Below are 25,877 nucleotides of genomic sequence, written 5' to 3' on the forward strand. Positions count from 1 at the left end.
GTGTAACACTGTCTAGCCAGACCCTCGCTGGATAAAAGCGAGAACAGATTTAAAGTTTCTGTCTTGCAGACGGCTTTGTAAAGTTGTTCAGACATGGTCTAAGTTTTCAGATTAATCCCAAGTGTTCATCTGTCTGCATACTAATATTTGTCTGGGACAGACAGGGACAGAGACAGTCGGAGCAATTGGAAATGGACTTAACTACTTTTTAAATATAGTTTCTCGCCCGAGACAGAATACGTGTTGTTATAAGAATGATCGAAGAAAGTAAAAGTACCATTGTTTCATTTCAAGTCATTAGCATTTCACAGCAGTGAGAGAATGTTTTCAAGCTCCGTTAAGCTAGAAACAAAGAGAATGACTTTAAGCACAAATGAGGAAAGAATTTCTCTATCCTGTCCTACAAACTGTGGTTCTAGACTGCATATTTTGGGAAGGTTTATATTCTGTTCAGTAACATTGATTATATATCCTATGTACAGTATTATATAACTATAAAATAGATTGATTCGATCCATCAATCCATGCAACACCAAGGCCAACTAATGTATGTCATTTCAACCATGAACACATTACTTAGTCTGACACGCATATCATATAGAGCTCCATCAAATGGTCATCAACCAAGCAGTGTGAACTCCTACATGTATGAATGTCACCATTTAGACATGCAAGAACATAGCACTGAATATAGAACACAGTGTCATATAGTCAGGGCTTACCCCAAACAAACATCTCTCCATTGTCCTGGCATTCAGATCAAAGAATGTAAAAAGATAAGAGACAACATATCCAAATAAAGACTTCCTGACAGAAAACTACCCTGTGACGTCAACACGGTATTCACTCGGCACGAAATGGAAGATATGACGAAATGGTAAGGTACTATCTGAACTTCTGAACTCTATCCAATAAGAAACACTCATTTTAGTTTTTCGTCGCACAGCGGTTTGCAACATTTTGCTACTATGTGCCCTGTGAATACGACCCATGTTTGTCAAGCTATGACATGGTACATGGTAATAGGGACTTCCTGACTAAAAACGAACCCCTGTGACGTCTTGTCTGGCACGAGATAAATAGTGGGCTCCGAAATGATTGACACCCTTGATAAAGATGAGCAAAAATAACTGGATAAAATAAATAATTCAAATACCGAACTATACTGTTATTTAATTATATAATTATATTTTATACTGACACAATTGCTCAGAGAAAATAGATTTTTGTTCAACAAGTGATAGAATACATTTTTTTTAAAAGGTTGGAGTAAAAATGATTGACACCTCTGTTTCAATTCCTCACCTTGCGAGGATAACTGCACTGAGCCTTTTTCTAAAATGTTTTATGAGGGAGAACACATTCGGAGGGACCTTAGATCATTCCATACAGAATCCTTCCAGATTACAGATATCCTTCGTCTGCACTTATGGACTCTTCAATTCAAAACACAGATTTTGAATGGGTTTCAAATCCAGAGACTGAGATGGCCATTGCAAAAAATGTTGATTTTGTGGCCAATTAACCATTTCTTTGTGGGTTTTAATGTGTGCTTGGGGTTATTGTCTTGCTTGAAGATATACTTTTGACCAAGTTCTAGCCTCCTAGCAGAGGCAACCAGGTTTTTGGCTAAAATGTCCTTGTACTGGGTAAAGTTCATGATGCCGTTGACCTTAACAAGGGTCCCGGGATTCTTGGAAGCAAAAAAAAAGACCCTTGGAAGCAGAAAAGAACCCCATTCCTAATGTAAAATATGGTGGTGGATATTTCATGTAACGGGGAAATTTTGCTTCCACTGGTCCTGGGGGCCTTGTTAAGGTCAACACTCAACAGCATCATGAACTTTGGACAGTACTCAGGACATTTTAGTCGAAAACCTGGTTGCATCTGCCAAGAGGCTGAAAATTGGCCTGAAGTGGATCTTCCAAAAAGACATTAACCCCAAGCACACATCAATTGGCCACAAAATCTATATTTTGCAATGGCCATCTCTCCGGACTTGAAACCCGTGCAAAAGCGGTACCGGAGTGCCAAGTCTTGGTCCAAGAGGCTTCTAAATAGCTTCTATCCCCAAGCCATAAGACTCCTGAACATCTAATTAAATGGCTACCCAGACTATTTGCATTGCCCCCCCCCCCCCCCACCACTGCCACTCTCTGTTGTCATCTATGCATAGTCACTTTAATTAACTCTACCTACATGTACATACTACCTCAACTAACCGGCACCCCCCCTGTATATATTGTGATCTTTTATTGCTGCTCTTTAATTACTTGTTACTTTCATCTCTTATTCTTTTTTTCTTTTTTTTTGAAACCGCACTGTTGGTTAGGGGCTCGTAAGTAAGCATTTCACTGTACAGTCGACACCTGTTGTATTCGGCGCATGTGACTAATACATTTGATCTGATTTGATTTGAAAACCTGTGGTTTGAATTGAAGAGGGGAAGTCTGTAAGAGCAGATGAAGGATATCAAGGATCTAGAAAGATTCTGTATGGAGGAATGGTCTAAGATCCCTCCTAATGTGTTCTCCAATCTAATCAAACATCTGAGAAAAAAGGCTCAGTGCCGTTATCCTCATAAAGTGAGGTATTGAAAGGTGTTGAAAGCAGGGGTGTCAATTTATACCCCTACCTTAAACATTTGTATTTTTTATTTTTTTTAAACATAATCACTTTCTTTAAACAATTGTATATATATTTTTTAAAACATAATTATATAATTAAATACAAATACAGCTCAGTATTGATTTAATTATTTTACAGTTATTTTTGCTCATCTTTATCAAGGGTGTCAATCATTTCGGAGCCCCCTATTTATCTCCTGTCAGACAAGATGTCACAGGTGTTCGTTTTTTTGTCAGGAAGTCCCTATTAGAAGTACCATGTTATTGTTTAGCTTGACAAACATGGGTCGTATTCACAGGGCACATAGTAGCAAAATGTTGCAAACAGTGCAACAGAAAACTAAAATTAGTGTTTATTGGATAAAGTTCAGATGTTCAGATAGTACCTAACCGTTTCGACATATATTCTTCCGTTTCGTGCCGAGTGAATACCATGTTGACGTCACAGGGTCATTTTCTGTCAGGAAGTCCTTATTTGGATATGATGTCTCTATCTTTTTATATTCTTTGATCTGAATGCCAGGACAATTAAGATATGTTTGTTTGGGGTAAGCCCTGACTGTATACTTGTCTACTGTATGACTCATCACTGTACACAACACACACACACGCATGCATGTACACACACACACACACACTTGGGGTAAGCCCTGACCGTAAACTGTACTGAATGCGTCACCATTAGAGAAATACTATGAGCAGTTCCTCTTGCTTATGGCTCTAAGTGTAGCAGGCTGCGGGGAGAGGGTTTGTGGCCTCAGTGTAGCAGGCTGCCGGCAGAGGGTTTGTGGCCTCAGTGTAGCAGGCTGCTGGGAGAGGGTTTGTGGCCTCAGTGTAGCAGGCTGCTGGCAGAGGATTTGTGGCCTCAGTGTAGCAGGCTGCTGGGAGAGGGTTTGTGGCCTCAGTGTAGCAGGCTGCTGGGAGAGGGTTTGTGGCCTCAGTGTAGCAGGCTGCCGGCAGAGGATTTGTGGCCTCAGTGTAGCAGGCTGCTGGGAGAGGGTTTGTGGCCTCAGTGTAGCAGGCTGCTGGGAGAGGGTTTGTGGCCTCAGTGTAGCAGGCTGCCGGCAGAGGATTTGTGGCCTCAGTGTAGCAGGCTGCTGGGAGAGGGTTTGTGGCCTCAGTGTAGCAGGCTGCCGGCAGAGGATTTGTGGCCTCAGTGTAGCAGGCTGCTGGGAGAGGGTTTGTGGCCTCAGTGTAGCAGGCTGCCGGCAGAGGGTTTGTGGCCTCAGTGTAGCAGGCTGCTGGGAGAGGGTTTGTGGCCTCAGTGTAGCAGGCTGCTGGGAGAGGGTTTGTGGCCTCAGTGTAGCAGGCTGCTGGGAGAGGGTTTGTGGCCTCAGTGTAGCAGGCTGCCGGCAGAGGATTTGTGGCCTCAGTGTAGCAGGCTGCTGGGAGAGGGTTTGTGGCCTCAGTGTAGCAGGCTGCTGGGAGAGGGTTTGTGGCCTCAGTGTAGCAGGCTGCCGGCAGAGGATTTGTGGCCTCAGTGTAGCAGGCTGCTGGGAGAGGGTTTGTGGCCTCAGTGTAGCAGGCTGCCGGCAGAGGGTTTGTGGCCTCAGTGTAGCAGGCTGCTGGGAGAGGGTTTGTGGCCTCAGTGTAGCAGGCTGCTGGGAGAGGGTTTGTGGCCTCAGTGTAGCAGGCTGCTGGGAGAGGGTTTGTGGCCTCAGTGTAGCAGGCTGCGGGGAGAGGGTTTCCTTGTTCCTACTCACAATAAGCTCAGTCTAGTCCAGGGGAAGAAATAAATGCAACAGAATAATTTTAAAAAATCATGCTTTTTCAAATGTCAAACTAAATCTGATCGAGAGAATAACATTAAAAACATCCTATCAATGACTCCAGAATAACAATTAGTATTTAAGTTGCACGTTAACGTACTTGTAAATGTCAAATTCCTCGAGGTCTGGGGTGAATTGGGGTGCTCCATTTTACAGTGACACATCATCATCAACATCAATGGGTAGCAATCATTTCACATATTTTCCTTTGTGTTTCCGGGCTCAAAGAAAGATAACAAATAATTATCTGGTGACAAAATAGAATTTATGAAATTATACTATTCATCTTGAGGTTTGAATATCTTTCTTAGGATCTTTCGTTTTTTAAAATCTGGTAAACTGCAGCCATACTACAGTACATCTACAGTACACCATTCAAAAGAGGGTTTGAAATAGAGTATTAGATAGTTCTTGACAGAGCCATACCTCTTTATATGGCTCTGATTCTTGATACTTAAGGTATCCTAGCAACCTGACACAATGAAATAATTGATGGAGTGAACACAAATGTCCTTTTTTTGTTGTTGTTGTCTTTATTGTCCATGTTGCCAAGTGGAGTTATGCATAAATTATGTATATACACAGTAGACCTTCAGAATAGACTAAGCCAGTAAAGCAAACTGTTAAATGGCAATTTCTTCTTCCAGTATAAACACAGACACGTGCCTGCCCTTGCAGATTATAACAAAACCATCTGTAACAAAATGTACAAATTGATCTTGATATAGATATAAATGAATTAGAAAATAGGCCGTTTGAAGAGTTTGGCTATCAGGGTATAAACATTTGATCGATACGTTACTATAAATACAACAACGTGTTTAGATATTGGTATACTTCGCTCTACAGAGACTAAACATATACCAGGTATCCTAGATCTAGCACTCTTGAGACACACCTGTGGCACACGGCTGGTCTGGTAACCACGGAGGTTTACCTCAAAGGTTCGGGGGGGGGGGGGGGGGGGGGGCGACCAAACACATGACGTCATCAGCAGAGAACAGCAGTCGCAGATGATTGACAACATTGGTTATAATAATGCATGATCGACAGCATTGAGGCACTAATTGACAACATTAGGTGTTGACACGCTCAGGTAACAGGTGTGTTTTTCTTACATTCAAGTGACAGTAGCAACATCGTCACTGTACATGAAACACACCGTCCACTGTGAAGACTCTGTACTATTCTTTGAAAATCTTCATCCTGACTTCAATTGAATTGGCTGTGCCGTGCAAACCGCATCCAATCACACACTACACTTTCTCTTAATACACAAGAGGGGCAGGAGCTTTGCCCCTCAGTAACAAGACTATCAAATTACTCAAATTCTTAAAACATAACATCTAAAGTTAATTCTACACAATATGTATTTCAGTGAAAACAAAGGGAGAACCTTTCAGTTTGAATTAAAAGCCTCGTCTCACCTCTATCTGCGTCCAGCAAATTGATGTTGTGGAGTTCTAACCAACACTTGTAAAAGGTTTGGCTTTAAAACACATTAAGGCAGTGAAGTAGAAACATTTGTTACAGACCAGAACGCGTTGTGGGACAAATCACTATTGAGCATGATACACTGAGTGTACAAAATATTACAAACACCTTCCTAATACCGATTGCATCCCTTTTGCCCTCAGAACAGCCTGAATTCGTCAGGGATGCTGGCCCATGTTGACTCCAATGCTTCCCACAGTTGTATCAAGTTGTCTGGATGTCCTTTGGGTGGTGGATCATTCTTGATATAGATGGGAAACTGTTCGAGTGTGAAAAACCCTGCAGCATTGCAGTTCTTAACACAAACCACTGGGCCTGGCACCTACTACCATACCCAGGTCAAAAGGCACTTCAATATTTTGTCTTTCCCGTTCACCCTCTGAAAGGCACACACACACACACAATCCATGTCTCGATTTTCTCAAGGCTTATTTAAAAAAGCCTTATTTAACCCGTCTCCTCTCCTTCGCCCACACGGATTGAAGTGGATTCATAAAAGGGGACCATAGCTTTCGCCGGGATTCTCCTGGTCAGTCCGTGTCATGGAAAGAGCAGGTGTTCCTAATGTTTTGTGCACTCAGTGTATATTTGTAGAGAACCCATACTTGCGTTCTTAGCTCTCCCCTTTCGATACTGTATTTGTCAAGCACGCCGAAATGCGTTCTCTGTAAGAAATGTGCTACAGAGATGAAGCCTATTCCAGTGACTCTAAACGCCCCGCAGACGTGTTCACTTCCTATAGACAGTCTCGTGGCGATGTGCAACTATTAGTCATCCAAGAGCACAGTGACGAGTGAAACACAAGCATGATACTAACACATGGCAGATAGTGTCTCACTGGTGTTCGCTTAAGTCTTAAATAGGGATATTTATTTTGAGTGGAGGCAATGCATTTCCCAACACGAAATGTGGTCCTTCTTTCGTGCAGTCCACTAGGTCTCTGCAGCTAGAAAACCGTAGTAGACTTTTCCTCCTCTCACCATGAAAACCCTGGAGGCCCATAGGTTCTCGGTGGCGGGGAATGACTCCATGCTCTATGACTCCTCTGGGATCAGGTTGCTCCATTGTGGTTTGCCATCCCGTTGGCTTTGTAGCTATGATGTAGCTCCTGTTCGGTCCGACTACAGACTGACGTGGGGTTTATAGTTCCTATGGTTAACAGGACCGTGTGGGGTTTGTAGTTCTTGTGGCTCAGCACGTCCTGTGAGATCTGTGGGATTTGTAGTCTCTGTAGCTCAGCAGGTCCTGTGGGACCTGTTGGTTTCGTAGTACCCAGTAGATGTACAGGACCTATGGGGATTGTAGTTCATGTACTCGGCAGGTCTTCTGGGATTTGTAGTTCCCTGTAGATGTGCAGTTTATGTGGAGTCTGTAGTTCCTGTGGGATTTGTAGTTCCTAGTAGATGTGCACATCCCGGCTCATATCCTGCCCGTGTCTTGGTCCTTGTCCTCCAGCAGCTCAATAAGCTGAGTGAAGCTCTGCTTCACGGCATCAATGTTGTCCACTGAGCTGCCCTCTAGAATCCAGCTCTTCCCTCGGGCCAGAGGCTCCAGCTCAAAATACTTCTTTATCTAGCAGAGAAGCAGACATAGAAGGAGAGAGGACAGAGGGTTAACACCATCGTTTCAAGTAACATTTCAACAAGAGAGAGACAGAGAGACAGAGAGAGACAGAGAGAGACAGAGAGAGAGACAGAGAGAGAGAGAGACAGAGAGAGAGAGAGAGACAGAGAGAGACAGAGAGAGAGACAGAGAGAGACAGAGAGAGAGACAGAGAGAGACAGAGAGAGAGAGAGACAGAGAGAGAGAGAGAGAGAGAGAGAGAGACAGACAGAGAGAGAGAGAGAGAGAGACAGAGACAGAGAGACAGAGGAGAGCAGAAACCAACAGAGAGGAGAGAGAGAGAGAGAGAGAGAGAGAGAGAGAGAGAGAGAGAGAGAGAGAGAGAGAGACAGAGACAGAGACACAGAGAGAGTGAGAGGTCAGCGGTTTGGACACATTGAAAAACACATGACAGTGAATAAATATCTGTAACATCATCTCATTTGGTATTTCCTTCTTGATGCGCGGGTGTACAGCATAGTATAAGATAGCTGATTTTGAATAAATAGTTTTCATTCCCATGTAATTACACCAATATCTGCCAAAAGCTTTGCATTCCATCTAACAAGAGCCAAGTGGAGACCACAAACTAGGCCAAAGTTGTACTTAAAAAGAGTGCCTAAAGAAATTAAGCAATACAACTACGTCCAACCATGGACGCGGGTCCCATGTTGAAAGTCTGCACGAGAGCAAAACAATAACAATCAATCCAGGAATCAAATGGGAGAAAGGTTACCTTTGTGGTTTCCGCTGACTCCCAGTTGAGCTGAAATACACACACTTTTGAAAACAAGAACAGTGTCCAGCTATGTCAAAAATGTGGGGGGAAAAAAAACAACATAAAACACGGCTACGATTCGCTCAACACTTTAAAAAAACTACTGCGCAAACACTTGACTCACATTGATAGGTGGTCAAGCCATCATAGAAGTCCGTTTCTGGGAAGGTTTACTACTTGGTACCAGGCATCCCAGGAATATATGGGAACCACATATACAGGACCACTTATATATGAATCCGTAAGCCTAAGGCCATAGTGGTCAGTCTCTGTGGTGGTTTACATCCAGAGGGGGGGGGGGGGGGGGGGGTGATGAGGCATGGAAATATAATTATATTTCTATAGCCATTAAGTAGGAAATCAGACTGTTTCAGTGAGAGTTTACTATCAAGGTGATGTAAGGCCATGTTGGTCTCCTGGTCATCAGACAGTGTGGTGACGGAATGCTACTTGTTGCCCTCTCCGGGAAATAATGATCTGAGAGAGCAGAGTAGTGTCTGGAGAACCTTGACCCCGCACAGGCCATGAATAAATACCTGGCAAAGCCTCACCCGAGTGACAGGCCAGTACTCGGAGGAGTCATTTTTCACATTTGGAATACAACTGGCCTGGATAGTGGATACTATAGCAGGGTCGTGGTAAGTAGGGCAAGAAAACGGTTAGAAACGGAGCGAAACGAGGCGCTGCTAAATGCTGGTTTTCGGGGGGTGGGGGGGGGGTTTTCACAGAAAAATGTTTTGCTACGTTGTGCCCTAAGGAACATGACTCAGCACTTGGATAAAAATAATAGGAAATTAGGTCAAATAAATAAAACTATCTGAGTAAACAGAGTCTTAACGGTGAACTTTTCCAACAGATTCTTGTCCATCTGTGTTTAAAGAGGAGAGTCCAGTGTTTGGCTGTGTGTGCCTGTGTGTCTGTCAGTGCCAGTCAGTAGGGACAACTTCCTCTTCTCTGTGCAGACTGAGGAAGGGGGGGGGGTATCATGTTCAAACCCATTCAGAGAATAGGACTAGGGAGGATATCATAGGATACCCTAGGACACCACACTGCACTGATGGCCAAACCGACAGGAACAAGAGAGACTAGAATCTGCACTGACAGGCTGTAAAAAGCTCTACAGAAAGTGCTGGAGCTGCTCTTGCCCTTTTCCTTTCAGAGCAGAGAGAAAGAGAATAAATAAATAATCAAACAAAACATCCTTTGAGCCAAAGCTCCCATAGCATGCCAAGAATGCTGATTAAGATTTCCCTGTCTGGGACTTCATCGCTCGCTGCTATGAAATTACACAATCCTCCTCCTCCGAGAGCGAGAGAGAGCGAGAGCGAGAGAAAGAGAGAACAGGCTTAGAAGGAGCCGCAGCTTTTGTCTATTGTTTTTATTTTTGTGTGTGTACTGTGTGTGTGTACTGTGTGTGTGTACTGTGTGTGTGTACTGTGTGTGTGTACTGTGTGTGTGTAACAGTGGGAAGAATGTTGACGAAATTCAACATGGAGAAAGCAACAGGTCGATGAAGGCTAGGTTAAGAGAGGTTAGGGGTCAGAAGGGTTCGAGGCTAGCCTGATACAGTACAACAATCCACTGTCTGGTGGAAAAGGCTGACACAGCAGAAACCTTCCCATTCACAAGTCTCTCTTTGCCGGACATCTCAACGGGGTCAAGATGGGCAAGCTGGTAGCCTCGCTTGGCCCAACTTAGCCCACGTGTAGGCTGAGCTAGCTAACGCAAGACTTTGCTAACAAGCCGGAGGAGAGATGTTGGTGGGACAAATCAGTAAGACCAGAGGGTTTCTCTTTACAGACTGGGGTTTACCTATCAGCTAGTCTTGTGCACCAGACAATTAGCCTGGGAACAAAGCTACCTGTCAGGTACATGAGTTTCTCTCTGCTTGATGTCTCAGCAGGGTCATGATGATGGGCAAGCTGGCACGCTTCGCTTAGCCTGACTTAGATGTAGGCGGAGCTAGCTGACACACAGCAAGTATAGGGTGCGAGGCTAATAAGATGAAGTGGATGTGGGAAGGTCATTCAGTGTGAACAGCAGATAAAGGGTTGAAGGCATAGAAATAGAATGATTAGAACGGGCTTGGAACCTCCCTCCCTGGCAATTTGACTGGTAAACTCATGGGTACACTCGCAGCGGCTGCCTCGAATTGTGATGCAATATTTTCCATGGTAATGCAGAATGTTCCAGCAACTGATGCTGGATTACCATGGTACTGTAGAATGTTAATTAACATTTTGCTAACTGATGTGGCTCATGCAATGGAATGTACTTGCTGTAATGTCAGATGAGTCGATTCAACAAATCACAGCACAGACTGATGTGTACACTTCCCGATTTCACTTCCTGCTTTGCTTCTATGGGTACAATCTCAATGTCCACCAGTCCACCCATTATGCCATCGTCAACTTGAATGGGGACTCCTTTTCTATTCATTATATTTCTATTGTTTGACTCTACGGACTGTGGTGGCGTGACCTATAAGTCACACAGCCCCAGAAGAACCCGCTCAAAGCTGGGATCAATAGGATATGTGTTTCCAGGGCTGACGAGATCTAATCTGATCAAGATCTGTTGAAAAACGGTGGGAGGCTGGGAGCTGAAACCACAGTAAGATGGTGTTAGCCTGAGGAAGGGCCATGTGCTTTAAACATAATGATCAAAGTGGTAAGAGTTCATTTGAGGAAAGAAAAACTAAACTCTTCCAAAACATGATTGTTCCTCCCGTGGTGACAGTACACAACTGCGCAAATCCAGACCTGCATCTGGAAGACAACTGGGTCATGTCCAGTAGACAAAATGTTTTGAAACAGGAAGGTATTACCTAAAGCTGTTCCATAAGAAATGCTTGTTTTGTTTTTCCTTGTGCCCTACTAAATATGACCCTGAAGTAGCTAGTAACTTCCTGTTCTGCTCAGAGAGTAATGGTAGATTTGATATGGGTATAGGTATGAAACAGGGTGCTGACTGACTGTTTAAGCTCTGTTTAAGCCTTTCCTCCAATGCGCCTTGAGAGGGAGGTGAGGAATCAAAGACAGGAGAAATCAAGGATTTGACCTCTTAAAACACTTTGACAGACCCTATTGGTACCATAGGGTGCTGCTGAGTGACTCCTGTATAACCCCCTGTGTAGAAACAGGGGCCTCCCTCTAAAAAGGAGACCTGTTTCCCAACAGGCCTCGAGGGGATGTGGAGGAGGCAGCGAAACACCCCTGGTAGATTTACAGTAACTCAATTTTACAGGGGGGCTACGACTACGAGCCGCCTGAACGGGCTGACAGCAAACATCTGGTCCTGAGGCTGGAGCTGGGCTGGGGAGCTGGCAACATGCCATGTCATCAGCAGTATCAGTGAAAAGGAGAGGGCCCCAGACACCAGCCCTCACAGGTCTCCCGCCTTCCCTTCCTCCCTCCCCACCCTGTCCATCCATCTATTCATCCATAAATTGAGAAATCCACGCAAGGCTTCACAAAGAAAACAACTCATTGATTGACAGGTGACCCAATACTTTAACACCAAGATACTCTGAAATCTACCAATCAATCTGAAGGGGATTTACACACACGAGGTAAAACTGATGTCTTTTTAATGGCTTACATTCCACATAACTTTCATAGTCATGGGAGACCTTTCCAGGACCGTTCTTATTAAGTGGAGGCTGATGACAGCCAAAGTAACATGCAATATTTGACTAAATATCTCACTGATTGGGGGGGGGGGGGGGGGGAATGTAGCCAGGAAGATCATGTAAATCCGTAATTCTGAAAACATCTCAGAAAAAGATCTTCAGCACGCCAAACAACAACAACGGCTCCCATCTGAAAAGTGAGATTCAATTGTGATGGCCCGACGTGCCTCTCATATTTCAGACCAAGGTCGGATCTTTTGGGGGTAGCTCCAGTTTAGTATAAAATCGGTGGAAAATCCGGACCGTTCCAAAAACCCAAACCGCCTGTTAGACCTGTAAACCTCCACAAACAAGCCTTGGGATCATCCCTGCTATTTCCCCACAGCAGTGGAGGGAGTAATATTTCATGGTGGAGCAGTAGGAGGGCCAAGCATTGGGGATTCCTCAGCGGTAAAAACATAGCTCAGTAACCAACGCTGAGCCAAGACCCCCGATTCACATTTTAAAAACGGCAGAGACGCCACGCACACATAATATTCCCGAACACGGCCTGTGTGTGTTCCATGAAATTGCTCTGTATGTACATTGGCGTTCTTGTGTATTACGTACGCACCATATTGAAATCGAACGGCATATATTACAGACATGTCGCACAACAAATGTTCACAGAGCACCGAGAACAAGGCCTGGATGAGGTATTAACCTAGGTAGCCCACGTATGTAGGTACTATGTACGAGTACCCACACATGCGTCGATAAAACGCTGCGCTCGCACACCACTTATGAGCCATGTCAAATCTAACGGCAAGCTTCTGCGGAGCACTTACCTCTTTTCCTCTCTCATTCCTTCGGTTCCAGTCTCCCCTTTCAAAAAAAAAAAAAAAAAAATGGCAGATTGAGGGTACGTCCTGAATGGCACCCCTAATTCCCTATATGGCGCTGTACGCCATTTGGAATGCAGCCGGAGTCTACAGTGAAATGTTATGTGCGAGTGGGGTTGAGAGGCTGTGATAGCCCGTGAGCAACAGTGGCCAACATAAGCCCACCTGAGATAAAAGGCCCCATCTGGTGCCATCATTCATCTGTGTGATGAATCTCTCCTCACGTCATGACTAGTGACGCCACTCCATTACGCAAGGCTGGTGTGTGAGTTTTGGCTGCTGAGTGGAGTGGGTGGCTGGGGCTGGGGTAGGTAGTCCATAACTCACACATGGTGTAGTAGACTGGGTCCGGCTGGTTGGGGCCCTCAGAGGCTTCAGCGCCAGAGGGCCAGAACAACTGAAACACATCGGGGTGCGGCAGGAGCCTCCATAGGTCGGGGGCACACAGTCTAGGGGTGTGTACCGAACAGCATCCTATTCCCTATATAATGCAATGCTTTTGACCGGAGCCATTTGGGACACAACCTAGTCCAGTTAGACACACATCTTGGCGCAGAGAAGGCTCCTCCACTCGAACACATGCCACAGCCACAGTAACACACTCCCTCCAGGGTTGGCCATCAGACAGAGGCGCCCCTGGGAACACAGGAGCTATTGCAGACCTCAATTATAAACGCATGTAGTTCTATCCTTGTGATGTACCTGTCTATTAATGTTAACCATTATGTCATGTTTTGTGTGGACCCCAGGAAGAGTAGCTGCAGCGTCAGCAGTAGCTAATGGGGATCCTAATAAATTACTAAATCGATATAAGCACCACGCACGCACACATGTACACGTTCAATTCATCCATCGATTCATGCACACACACACACAATGCCGTGCACCCAGTAACACACACACTCACAAAACCAGACTTCCCACTCAGACATACAGACCTAGAAATCTAATTGGATAAAAATACCTATTGGTGAAAGTTGTCTACTCTACTGCCATGAGAAGAAGTCTAGCTAGCAGTTAATGTGATTAGTCTGCATGCTCTGGCCAAATGGGATCTGGCCAGACGCGCACGCACACGCACACGCACACACACACACACACACACACACACACACACACACACACACACACACACACACACACACACGGCATAGTGAGATAGATGTCAGCAGGCTGTCTGGCCGGTGAAGACAGGGTCGAGGGGAACAGGGGGGACAGAGGGCCCGTGTTGTTCCTGTTACTCGAGCATCGTGGGTAAAGAATGTGGAACTGTCGCTCTGCAATAGGTGAAGTTTACATTTAGCCCAATGCGGTTGGTTTGAGTGGCTGTTTGCAATATGTAGGTACATTAGGCCTGGTGGGAGGAAATATTATGCACGATGTTGGTTTGAATGTCTATATAATTATCGGTCGAGACGTATACATCAGCCATGTATCCACACATATGTATGACTGCATCCTTTAATGACAGTGAAGGCCAATACGTAATGTGTGTGTGTGTCTGTAAATGCATGTCAGAGGCGCACGCGCACACACACATACACACACACACACACACACACACACACACACACACGTCCAGCCTGTGTGACAGCAGCAGTCTAGACAGTACTAGCTGTTAAAAGGTAGAAGTAACACAGGTGGCGTTGGGGACAGCAACAAAAGGAGCCAGTGGGTTCAGCAGACCTGGCCAATGCCACCAGACAGTGTGTGCGTGCGTGCATGGACCTGGCCAGTCATGACAACCCCTCTCTGTGTGACCGACTGGCGCGGCGACCTTTCTCCAAGAATGGGAGCGCCACACAATGGTGTCTGGACTCCTCTTCCCTTCTCCCGCTCTCCCTTAAACTCTCTCCCCCTCCCCCCCCCCCTCTCTCGCTCTCTTTCTGCCGCTCTCCCGCTCTCAGGGCAGACAGAATGTAACACACCCCAGGACATGCCACTGTCACAGTCCCGCCTCTGTCTGTCTGTGAGACACACAACATGGCCTTTGTCTGCCGCCTCTCAAACGCATCATTCAATAAGTAGAAAATAACATCTATAGCCCCCCCCCCCCCCCCAAACAAATTTGTCTAAATGATCGAGCCTGAACGCAATGAAAAGCTCTCTCGTTCTTTTACTTCTCCTCTCCTCTTCCTCCCCCCCCCCCTCTCTTTTTACATCTAAAGCGTGGGTACTGTTCACTTTGAGCAGTGCATTTAGAATAACGCTGATCGGGCTAGCGCTGTATCTTTACGGGTAAAAATCACTCCCCTGCAACAGTTTTACGTATCAAAGGGTATACGAGCATCTCGGTTACGCTACACTTGCGGTACGAGCGACCTCGGGACAGAGAACACACCAGAAGGTCGCGAGAGAGATCTGGACGAGGTCTTCCTCTACTAGCGGCCCCACGTGCTGCGCGTTTCCTAGGCATCCATCTCTATCAGTCAGTCATAACTCTATTAGGTGCAGATGCTGGGTAGAGATGCTCTGTCTAGTCTCTCAAGCTGAAGTAATTCTATTATTGTTCGAAATGACCAGCCAGATCAGGGACAGGAGGAAGGGAGATGGGGGAGGAGGGGTGAGACTCCAGCAGATTATTTTAAAGGAAAGGCATTGACCCCCATTACTGCACAGAGGGAGGGCAGAGGGGGGGGGCAGTAAATTACCCCAGATAGTCAAGCCTGGGCTGGGTAGAGTTTCAGCTGCCATGGGGGTTTAGTTATGGAGAGAGTGGAGGCTTAAGGGCACCGCACATCAATAATCAAAAGAGCAAAAGCCTTAGTTTTATAATGAGGATAAGAGCACAGAGGTTTACTCACCGACTGTGCATGTGTGCTCATGATGTGAATGGGGGGGGGGGGGGGGGATGCATACACACAGGCACGCACACAGCAGTACATTGAGGAGGCAGCTGAGGTGATTGTCTTTCTTACCCCAAAATATTGGCATTCGTTCTACCTAAAGCTAAGAGTGAAAATGTTCTTTATAAAAGGGACTGCCAAGACATGTTGCCTTGCCTTGTTGTCTTGGGCTTCAGACAGAGAAAGGGGTGTCACTGTGCCTCTGTGTGCTTCCTGCGGTATTACCATCCATGGTGGTTCTTCCCCACACTAGGAAGTGTCATAGGAGAAGGATGAGGGGGGTTCCTCACAGACAGAGGGAGGGAGGACGGGGGTTGTTGCTGTGGTTTGGTGTGTGTGGTTTGGTGTTCCTTCTGCTGATCAGACACTGGCCTTGGCACCCATATTAGGCATCGATGCCAACGTCGCCTGAGTGAATTCCCATCCCTCTGCAGAAAACAAACGGGCCCGTTGTGGTCGGAGCGGAGAGCGGAGGGCGTGCCGTCTGTCGGAATTGCTGAACACAGGGACAAACAAGGACACAAACACAGATTCCAACAGACTCCACAGACTCTGGTCCAACAGACTCCACAGACCGGAGTTCAAGTACTATTCAAAATAATTTGTTCTACTTTTGCTGTGCTCGATTGAGCTTGCCTGCTGTAATAGAAAAGTCCCAAAAGTGCCAAACCAGCCTACCGGGAACTCCAAGCAGGCTAAAGCAAACACACAAAGTATCTGAACAATTTCAAATAGTATTTGAACCCATGTCTGCCTCCCTTCACAGCGTTGTTGGCCCACTGGAATATAGAATCCAGAACATTCCACTTGAGTTTCAGGAGGGAACAAGAGCAGGTTGATTCCAGACCCAAATGATTTTCCGAGTCCAATACCAACCTACTACGCCTACCGCCCGTGGTGCAGACTGGCACACAGTTTGTGGCATATCGTATTTGTTTCTGATCTGCCGTAATATCAAAATGAAAATTCCAACAAACTATTTTTCATTTTTCACCCGTAGAGCCCTAGTTACCCAGACCATGCAGGTTGCAGCCACACATAGATAAGTGCTTCCTAGTGTCCACAACAAGCGTTCCATCCAGATGGGTCTTGCTTGGGTCTGCCTGTCAGTTCTGCTAAGGGCGCATCTCATAAGTCCACAGTGGCTTACTCTCCTTGTCTCCTTCCCTTAGCTTAAGCCGTCCCCGTCAGTCCTCTTAGACCTGGGCTCCATCTCAATTATCTACAGCTTCTTCCTCTCCTTGTCTCTTTACCGTAATTTGCACTGATTGGAAAAGACTTGAAAGGTCAAATCAAATTGTATTTGTCACATGCAACGGAGTAAAAATGCAGAGTAAAAAAATTCTAACAAAGAAAAATATTAACACATGAGGAATAACATGCACAATAATTAAGCTATAGACAGGGAGCACCAGTACCAGACCAATGTGCAGGGGTACGAGGTATTTGAGGAAAATATGTACATGAAGGCAGGGTAAAGTGACTAGGCAAAATAAAACAAAGCAGCATATAGCAGCAATTAATGACTATAAAAGTGTGTGTGTACAGTGGGGCAAAAAAGTATTTAGTCAGCCACCAATTGTGCAAGTTCTCCCACTTAAAAAGATGAGAGAGGCCTGTAATTTTCATCATAGGTACACTTCAACTATGACAGACAAAATTAGAAAAACTAAATCCAGAAAATGACATTGTAGGATTTTTTATGAATTTATTTGCAAATTATGGTGGAAAATAAGTATTTGGTCAATAACAAAAGTTTCTCAATACTTTGTTATATACCCTTTGTTGGCAATGACAGACGGTCAAACGTTTTCTGTAAGTCTTCACAAGGTTTGCACACACTGTTGCTGGTATTTTGGCCCATTCCTCCATGCAGATCTCCTCTAGAGCAGTGATGTTTTGGGGCTGTTGCTGGGCAACACGGACTTTCAACTCCTTCCAAAGATTTTCTATGGGGTTGAGATCTGGAGACTGGCTAGGCCACGCCAGGACCTTGAAATGCTTCTTACAAAGCCACTTCTTCGTTGCCCGGGCTGTGTGTTTGGGATCATTGTCATGCTGAAAGACCCAGGCACGTTTCAAATTCAATGCCCTTGCTGATGGAAGGAGGTTTTCACTCAAAATCTCACGATACATGGCCCCATTCATTCTTTCCTTTATACGGATCAGTCGTCCTGGTCTCTTTGCAGAAAAACAGCCCCAAAGCATGATGTTTCCACCCCCATGCTTCACAGTAGGTATGGTGTTCTTTGGATGCAACTCAGCATTCTTTGTCCTCCAAACACGAGGAGTTTCATCTGACCATATGACATTCTCCCAATCTTCTTCTGGATCATCCAAATGCTCTCTAGCAAACTTCAGACGGGCCTGGACATGTACTGGCTTAAGCAGGGGGGCATGGCAGGATTTGAGTCCCTGGCGGTGTGGTGTGTTACTGATGGTAGGCTTTGTTACTTTGGTCCCAGCTCTCTGCAGGTCATTCACTAGGTCCCCCCCGTGTGGTTCTGGGATTTTTGCTCACCGTTCTTGTGATCATTTTCAGAATTATGTCTGTGAGTATAACAGAACTCATAGGGCAGGCAAACTTCCAAACAGGAAGTGGAAATTCTGGGGCTGGTTGATTTTTGACTCATCGCCTATTCACATCCAAATAAGATATGGATCTGTTGGCATTTCCTACACCTTCCACTAGATGCCAACAGTCAGTAGAACGTGGAATGAAGCCTCTAGTGTGATGTGGGACCGTATGGCAGCTATTTGAGTCACTGGTCTGGCAGAATGCCAGTTCCTGGTTACGCAGTAGTCATTATATCGCCTTGCGTTCCATTACTCTGTAGACAAAAATGAATGCTGCGGTTGGAACGTTATTATATATATATATATATATATATATGATAATAACATCCTGAAGATTGATTCTCTACTTAGTTTACCAGTTTATTCGACCTGGAATATAACTTTTTGAAGCTTTCGTCCGCGTTCGCCTGGACCAGCGCCAGCTTTTGGACATGTGAACTAAACGTGCTAGCAAAAGTAGCTAATTAGACACTAGTAATGGACATTATGGAACAAAACAACGATTTATTGCGGAACTAGGATTCCTTGAACTGCATTCTGATGAAAGATCAAAGGTAAGGGAATATTTATGATGTAATTTCGAATTTCTGTTGACTCCAACATGGCGGAGAAATATATTTACGTCTGAGCGCCGTCTCAGATTATTGCATGGTATGCTTTTTTCGTAACGTTTTTTTTTTATCTGACATAGCGGTTGCATTAAGAACCAGTGTATCTTTAATGATATGTAAAACATGTATCTTTCGTCAAAGTTTATGATGAGTATTTCTGTTATCTGGCGTAGCTCTCTGTAATTACTCCGGATATTTTGGAGGCATTTCTGAACATGGCGCCAATGTAAACCGAGATTTGTGGATATAAATATGCATATTATCGAACAAAACATAAATGTATTGTGTAACATGATGTCATATGAGTGTCATCTGATGAAGATTATCAAAGGTTAGTGATTAATTTTATCTCTAATTCTGCTTTTGTGACTATCTTTGGCTGGGAAAAACAGCTGTGTGTTTTTTTGGATTTGGTGGTGATCTAACAAATACACTGCTCAAAAAATAAAGGGAACACTAAAATAACACATCCTAGATCTGAATGAATGAAATATTCTTATGAAATACTTTTTTCTTTACATAGTTGAATGTGCTGACAACAAAATCACACAAAAATGATCAATGGAAATCAAATTTATCAACCCATGGAGGTCTGGATTTGGAGTCACACTCAAAGTTAGTGGAAAACCACACTACAGGCTGATCCAACTTTGATGTAATGTCCTTAAAACAAGTCAAAATGAGGCTCAGTAGTTTGTGTGGCCTCCACGTGCCTGTATGACCTCCCTACAACGCCTGGGTCTCCTGAGGGATCTCCTCCCAGACCTGGACTAAAGCATCAACCAACTCCTGGACAGTCTGTGGTGCAACGTGGCGTTGGTGGATGGAGCGAGACATGATGTCCCAGATGTGCTCAATTGGATTCAGGTCTGGGGAACGAGCGGGCCAGTCCATAGCATCAATGCCTTCCTCTTGCAGGAACTGCTGACACACTCCAGCCACATGAGGTCTAGCATTAGGAGGAATCCAGGGCCAACCACACCAGCATATGGTATCACAAGGAGTCTGAGGATCTCATCTCGGTACCTAATAGCAGTCAGGCTACCTCTGGCGAGCACATGGAGGGCTGTGCGGCCCCCCAAAGAAATGCCATCCCACACCATGACTGACCCACCGCCAAACCGGTCATGCTGGAGGATGTTGCAGGCAGCAGAACGTTCTCCACAGCGTCTCCAGACTCTGTCACATCTGTCACATGTGCTCAGTGTGAATCTGCTTTCATCTGTGAAGAGCACAGGGCACCAGTGGCGAATTTGCCAATCTTGGTGTTCTCTGGCAAATGCCAAACGTCCTGCACGGTGTTGGGCTGTAAGCACAACCCCCACCTGTGGACGTCGGGCCCTGATACCACCCTCATGGAGTCTGCTCAAACGGTCAGAAACAGACACATGCACATTTGTGGCCTGCTGGAGGTCATTTTGCAGGGCTCTGGCAGTGCTCCCCCTTCTCCTCCTTGCACAAAGGCGGAGTAGCGGTCCTGCTGCTGGGTTGTTACCCTCCTACGGCCTCCTCCACGTCTCCTGATGTACTGGCCTGTCTCCTGGTAGCGCCTCCATGCTCTGGACACTACGCTGACAGACACAGCAAATCTTCTTGCCACAGCTCGCATTGATGTGCCATCCTGGATGAGCTGCACTACCTGAGCCACTTGTGTGGGTTGTAGACTCCATCTCATGCTACCACTAGAGTGAAAGCACCGCCAGCATTCAAAAGTGACCAAAACATCAGCCAGGAAGCATAGGAACTGAGAAGTGGTCTGTGGTCACAACCTGCAGATCCACTCCTTTATTGGGGGTGTCTTGCTAATTGCCTATAATTTCCACCTGTTGTCTATTCCATTTGCACAACAACATGTGAAATGTATTACCATTCAGTGTTGCTTCCTAAGTGGACAGTTTGATTTCACAGAAGTGTGATTGACTTGGTGTTGTGTTGTTTAAGTGTTCCCTTTATTTTTTTGAGCAGTATATACGTTATGTTGTGTTTTCGCTGTAAAACATGATTATTATTATTTTTTGTATTTTTTAAATTTTATCGGACACGATGGGTAGATTAACAAGATGATTATCTTTCATTTGCTGTATTGGACTTGTTAATGTGTGTAAGTAAAATATTTCTATATTTACCAAATAGGGTAAATATTAGGGTCCATATTATGGCAAGAATAGGTCAAATAAGCAAAGAGAAACAACACCCGATCATTACTTTAAGACATGAAGGTCAGTCAACGCGAAACTTTGAAACTTTGAAAGTTTCTTCAAGTGCAGTTGCAAAAACCATCAATCTCTATGATGAAACTGGCTCTTATGAGGACCGCCACTGCCACGTCTACTCCCGCTCCTCCGGAATACTAACCACCGATCCTGAGATCCATCATTACGCACACCTGGCATCAATCATTACATGCACCTGCTCATCATCATTAGGCACACCTGGACTCCATTACCTCACTTATTACCTCCCCTGTATTCTTTCTCCAGTTCATGTGTTTACGCATAGACGATACTGTTATGTTGTCTCGTTCCATGTTTGTTGTTTTACTAAATGTTTCACCTGCTTCAACTCACAGCGTCTTTGTTACAGCCACAGAAAGGAAGACCCAGAGTTACCTCTGCTGCAGAGAATACATTCATTAGATTTACCAGCCTCAGAAATTGCAGCCCAAATAAATGCTCCTAAGAGTTCAAGTAACAGACATTTCAACATTTTTAGAGGAGACTGCGTGAATCTGGCCTTCATGGTCAAATTGCTGCAAAGAAACTACTACTAAAGGACACCAATAAGAAGTAGTGACTTGCTTGTGCCAAGTAACATGAGCAATGGACATTAGATCAGTGGAAAGTCCAAATGAGACTTTTGCTTCCAACCGCCGTGTCTTTGTGAGACGCAGAGTAGGTGAATGGATGATCTCTGCATGTGTGGTTCCCACCGTGAAGCATGAAGGAGGTGGTGTGATGGTGCTTTGATGGTGACACTGTCTGTGATTTATTTAGAATTCAAGGCACACTTAACCAGCATGACTACCACAGCATTCTGCAGCGATATGCCATCCCATCCGGTTTGCACATAGGACTATAATTTGTTTTCAACAGGACAATGACCCAACACACCTCCAGGCTGTGTAAGGGCTATTTGACCAAGCTGGAGAGTGATGACCTGGCCATCAGATGACCTGGCCTCCACAATCACCCGACCTCAACCCAATTGAGATGGCTTGGAATGAGTTGGACCGCAGAGTGAAGGAAAAGCAGCCAACAAGTGCTCAGCATATGTGGGAACTCATTCAAGACTGTTGGAAAGGCAATTCCAGGTGAAGCTGGTTGAGAGAAAACCAAGAATGTGCAAAGCTGTCAAGGCAAAGGGGGGCCACTTTGAAGATTGTAAAATATATCATATATTTTGATTTGTTTAACACTTTTTTTGGTTACTACATGTTATTTCATAATTTTGATGTCTTCACTATTAATTCTACAATGTAGAAAATAGATATTTGACGTTGAGACTGGTGTTTTGCGGGTACTATTTAATGAATCTGCCAGTTGAGGACTTGTGAGGTGTCTGTTTCTCAAACTAGACACTAATGTACTTGTCCTCTTGGTCAGTTGTGCACCAGTGCCTCCCACTCTTTCTATTCTGGTTAGAGCCAGTTTGAGCTGTTCTGTGAAGGGAGTAGTACACAGTGTTGTACGAGATCTTGAGTTTCTTGGCAATTTCTCGCATTGAATAGCTTTCATTTCTGGCCATTTTGAGCCTGTAATCAAACCCACAAATGCTGATGTTCCAGATACTCAACTAGTCTGAAGGACAGTTTTATTGCTTCTTTAATCAGAACAACAGTTTCAGCTGTGCGAACATAATTGCAAAATGGTTTTCTAATGATCGATTAGCCTTTTTAAAATTATAAACTTGGATTAACTAACAAAACGTGCCATTGGAACAGTGATTGTTGCTGATAATGGGCCTCTGTACACCAAATGAGATATTCCATTAAATATCAGCAGTTTCCAGCTACAATAATCATTTACAACATGAACAATGTCTACATTCTATTTCTAATTTATTTGATGTTATTTTAAAATGGACAAAAAAAAGTGCTTTTCTTTCAAAAACAAGGATATTTCTAAGTGACCCCAAACTTTTGAACGGTAGTGCGTGTGTATATGTATATGTATACAGTGGGGCAAAAAGTATTTAGTCAGCCACCAATTGTGCAAGTTCTCCCACTTAAAAAGAAGAGGCCTGTAATTTTCATCATAGGTACACTTCAACTATGACAGACAAAATGAGAAGAAAAAAAAAAAATCCAGAAAATCACATTGTAGGATTTTTAATGAATTTATTTACAAATTATGGTGGAAAATAAGTATTTGGTCACCTACAAACAAGCAAGATTTCTGGCTCTCACAGACCTGTAACTTCTTCTTTAAGAGGCTCCTCTGTCCACTCGTTACCTGTATTAATGGCACCTGTTTCAACTTGTTATCAGTATAAAAGACACCTGTCCACAACCTCAAACAGTCACACTCAAAACTCCACTATGGCCAAGACCAAAGAGCTGTCAAAGGACACCAGAAACAAAATTGTAGACCTGCACCAGGCTGGGAAGACTGAATCTGTAATAGGTAAGCAGCTTGGTTTGAAGAAATCAACTGTGGGAGCAATTATTAGGAAATGGAAGACATACAAAACCACTGATAATGTCCCTCAATCTGGGGCTCCACGCAAGATCTCAAACTGTGGGGTCAAAATAATCACAAGAACGGTGAGCAAAAATCCCAGAACCACACGGGGGGAACTACTAAATGACCTGAAGAGAGCTGGGACCAAAGTAACAAAGCCTACCATCAGCAAGGGCATTGAAGATGAAACGTGGCTTGGTCTTTCTGCATGACAATGATCCCAAACACACCGCCCGGGCAACAAAGGAGGGGCTTCGTAAGAAGCATTTCAAGGTCCCAGAGTGGCCTAGCCAGTCTCCAGATCTCAACCCCATAGAAAATCTTTGGAGGGAGTTGAAAGTCTGTGTTGCCCAGCAACAGCCCCAAAACATCACTGCTCTAGAGGAGATCTGCATGGAGGAATGGGCCAAAATACCAGCAATGGTGTGTGAAAACCTTGTGAAGACTTACAGAAAACGTTTGATCTCTGTCATTGCCAACAAAGGGTATATTGAGTATTGAGATAAACTTCTGTTATTGACCAAATACTTATTTTCCACCATCATTTGCAAATAAATTCATTAAATCCTACAATGTGATTTTCTGGATTTTTCCCCCTCATTTTGTCTGTCATAGTTGAAGTGTACCTATGATGAAAATTACAGGCCTCTCTCATCTTTTTAAGTGGGAGAACTTGCACAATTGGTGGCTGACTAAATACTTTTTTGCCCCACTGTATATATTTTATAGTACCCGTCAAAAGTTTTGGACAAACTTACTCATTCAAGGGTAGGTGTGTTCACACATATACTTAGCACTTGTTGGCTGCTTTTCCGTATCGCTGCAGAATGCTGTGGTAGCCATGCTGGTTAAGTGTCCCTTGAATTCTAAATAAATCACCAAAAGTGTCATCAGCAAAGCACCCCCACACCATGTTTTGTACACTCAGTGTATATAGTCTAGTATGTGAGTCAGTGCAAGATAAGGCCAATGCAGATAGTCCCGGTAACCATTTAATGAACTATTTAGCAGTTTTATGGCTCTTTAGCAGTCTTATGGCTTAGGGGTAGAAGCTGTCCAGGAGCCTGTTGGTCTTAGTGGCGATTCCCCAGTACTGTTTGCCGGGCGGTAGCCGAGTGACCAGTCTATGGCTTGGGTGGCTGAAGTCTTTGGCAATTCTTTGGGCCTTCATCTGATACCGCCTGATATAGTGGTCGTTGATGGCAGGGAGCTCGGCCCCCGTGATGTCCTGGGATGCCCACACCACCCTCCTTAGCGCTTTGCGGTTGGGGGCGGTGCATTTGCCATACCAAGCGATGATACAGCCAGTCAACAACTTTTTTCAGCCTCTTGAGGAGCAAGAGGCACTGTCGTGTCCTCTTCACGGCTGTGCGGGTGTGTGATCATGTTAAGTCCTTGTGGACACCAAGGAACCTGAAGCTATCGACCAGCTTCACTACTGCCTTGTTGATGTGGACGGGGGCGTTCTTGGCCCTCTTTCCTGTAGTCCACGATCAGCTCCTTTGTCTTCCTGATGTTGAGGGAGAGGTTGTTATTCTGGCACCTCACTTCCAGGTCTCTGACCTCCTCCCTATTGGTTGTCTCATCGCTGTCGGTGATCAGGCCTACCACCATTGTGTTGTCAGCAAACTTGATGATGGTGTTGTAGTCATGCGTGGCCATGGAGTCGTAGGTGAACAAGGAGTACAGGAGGGGACTAAGCACACATCCTTGAGGTGCCCCCCATGTTGAAGGTCAACGTGGCAGAGGTGTTGTTGCCTACCCTGACCACCTGGGGCCGGCACATCAGGAAGTCCAGGATCCAGTTGCAGAGGGAGGTGTTCAGTCCCAGGGTCCCTTGCTTGTGATGAGCTTGGGAGGGGACTATGGTGTTGAACGCTGAGCTGTAGTCTATGAACAGCATTCTCACATAGTTATTTCATTTATTGTCCAGTTGGGAGAGGGAAGTGTGAAGTGCAATTGAGATTGCTTCATCTGTGAATCTGTTGGGGCGGTATGCGAAACTGGAGTGGGTCCAGGGTGTCTGGGATAATGCTCTTGATGTGTCTCATGATGCAGCCTTTTAAAGCAAGATCACACAGGTGAAGGCTCATCATAAGACTGGCTTTCACCTGGTCAGGGATGAGGCTAGACTAGAAAGAGACTTTAGACTATTGAGAAATAGGCTAACCCTGGACAAAGGCTATCCTACCTGCTAGAAGGTGGCAGAATGAGGCCCTGGACTGAGTGAAACCCTCTCTATAGCTTAACCTACAGCATACATCAAAACCTACACAGACTACATTCCCCATACATAACTACTAGTTGTCAAACTGTTATGGGCTTTGATGTTCCCAGAACAAAGACAGGTAGTGAAAGAAAGCTGACTCGAGCTCATTTGAC

The 25,877-nt window shown here is 44.9% G+C and overlaps 1 protein-coding gene across 2 annotated transcripts in view; it reads right to left on the reverse strand.

The window, feature by feature from the left end:
* Positions 1 to 4,909: 4,909 nt before the first annotated feature.
* The window catches only part of arl15b (ARF like GTPase 15b), a 67,723-nt gene continuing 46,755 nt past the window's right edge, over positions 4,910 to 25,877 (reverse strand). For both annotated transcript variants that reach the window (XM_021603075.3, XM_021603076.3), the window contains one exon: positions 4,910 to 7,462. In XM_021603075.3, the coding sequence (XP_021458750.1) occupies positions 7,310 to 7,462 (153 nt within the window). In that variant the 3' untranslated portion in view covers positions 4,910 to 7,309. The remainder of the gene's footprint in view (positions 7,463 to 25,877) is intronic.

The sequence above is a fragment of the Oncorhynchus mykiss genome, chromosome 5, assembly GCF_057628025.1.
Source record: "Oncorhynchus mykiss isolate SJ-2025 chromosome 5, ASM5762802v1, whole genome shotgun sequence".
Taxonomy (NCBI): Eukaryota; Metazoa; Chordata; class Actinopteri; order Salmoniformes; family Salmonidae; genus Oncorhynchus; species Oncorhynchus mykiss.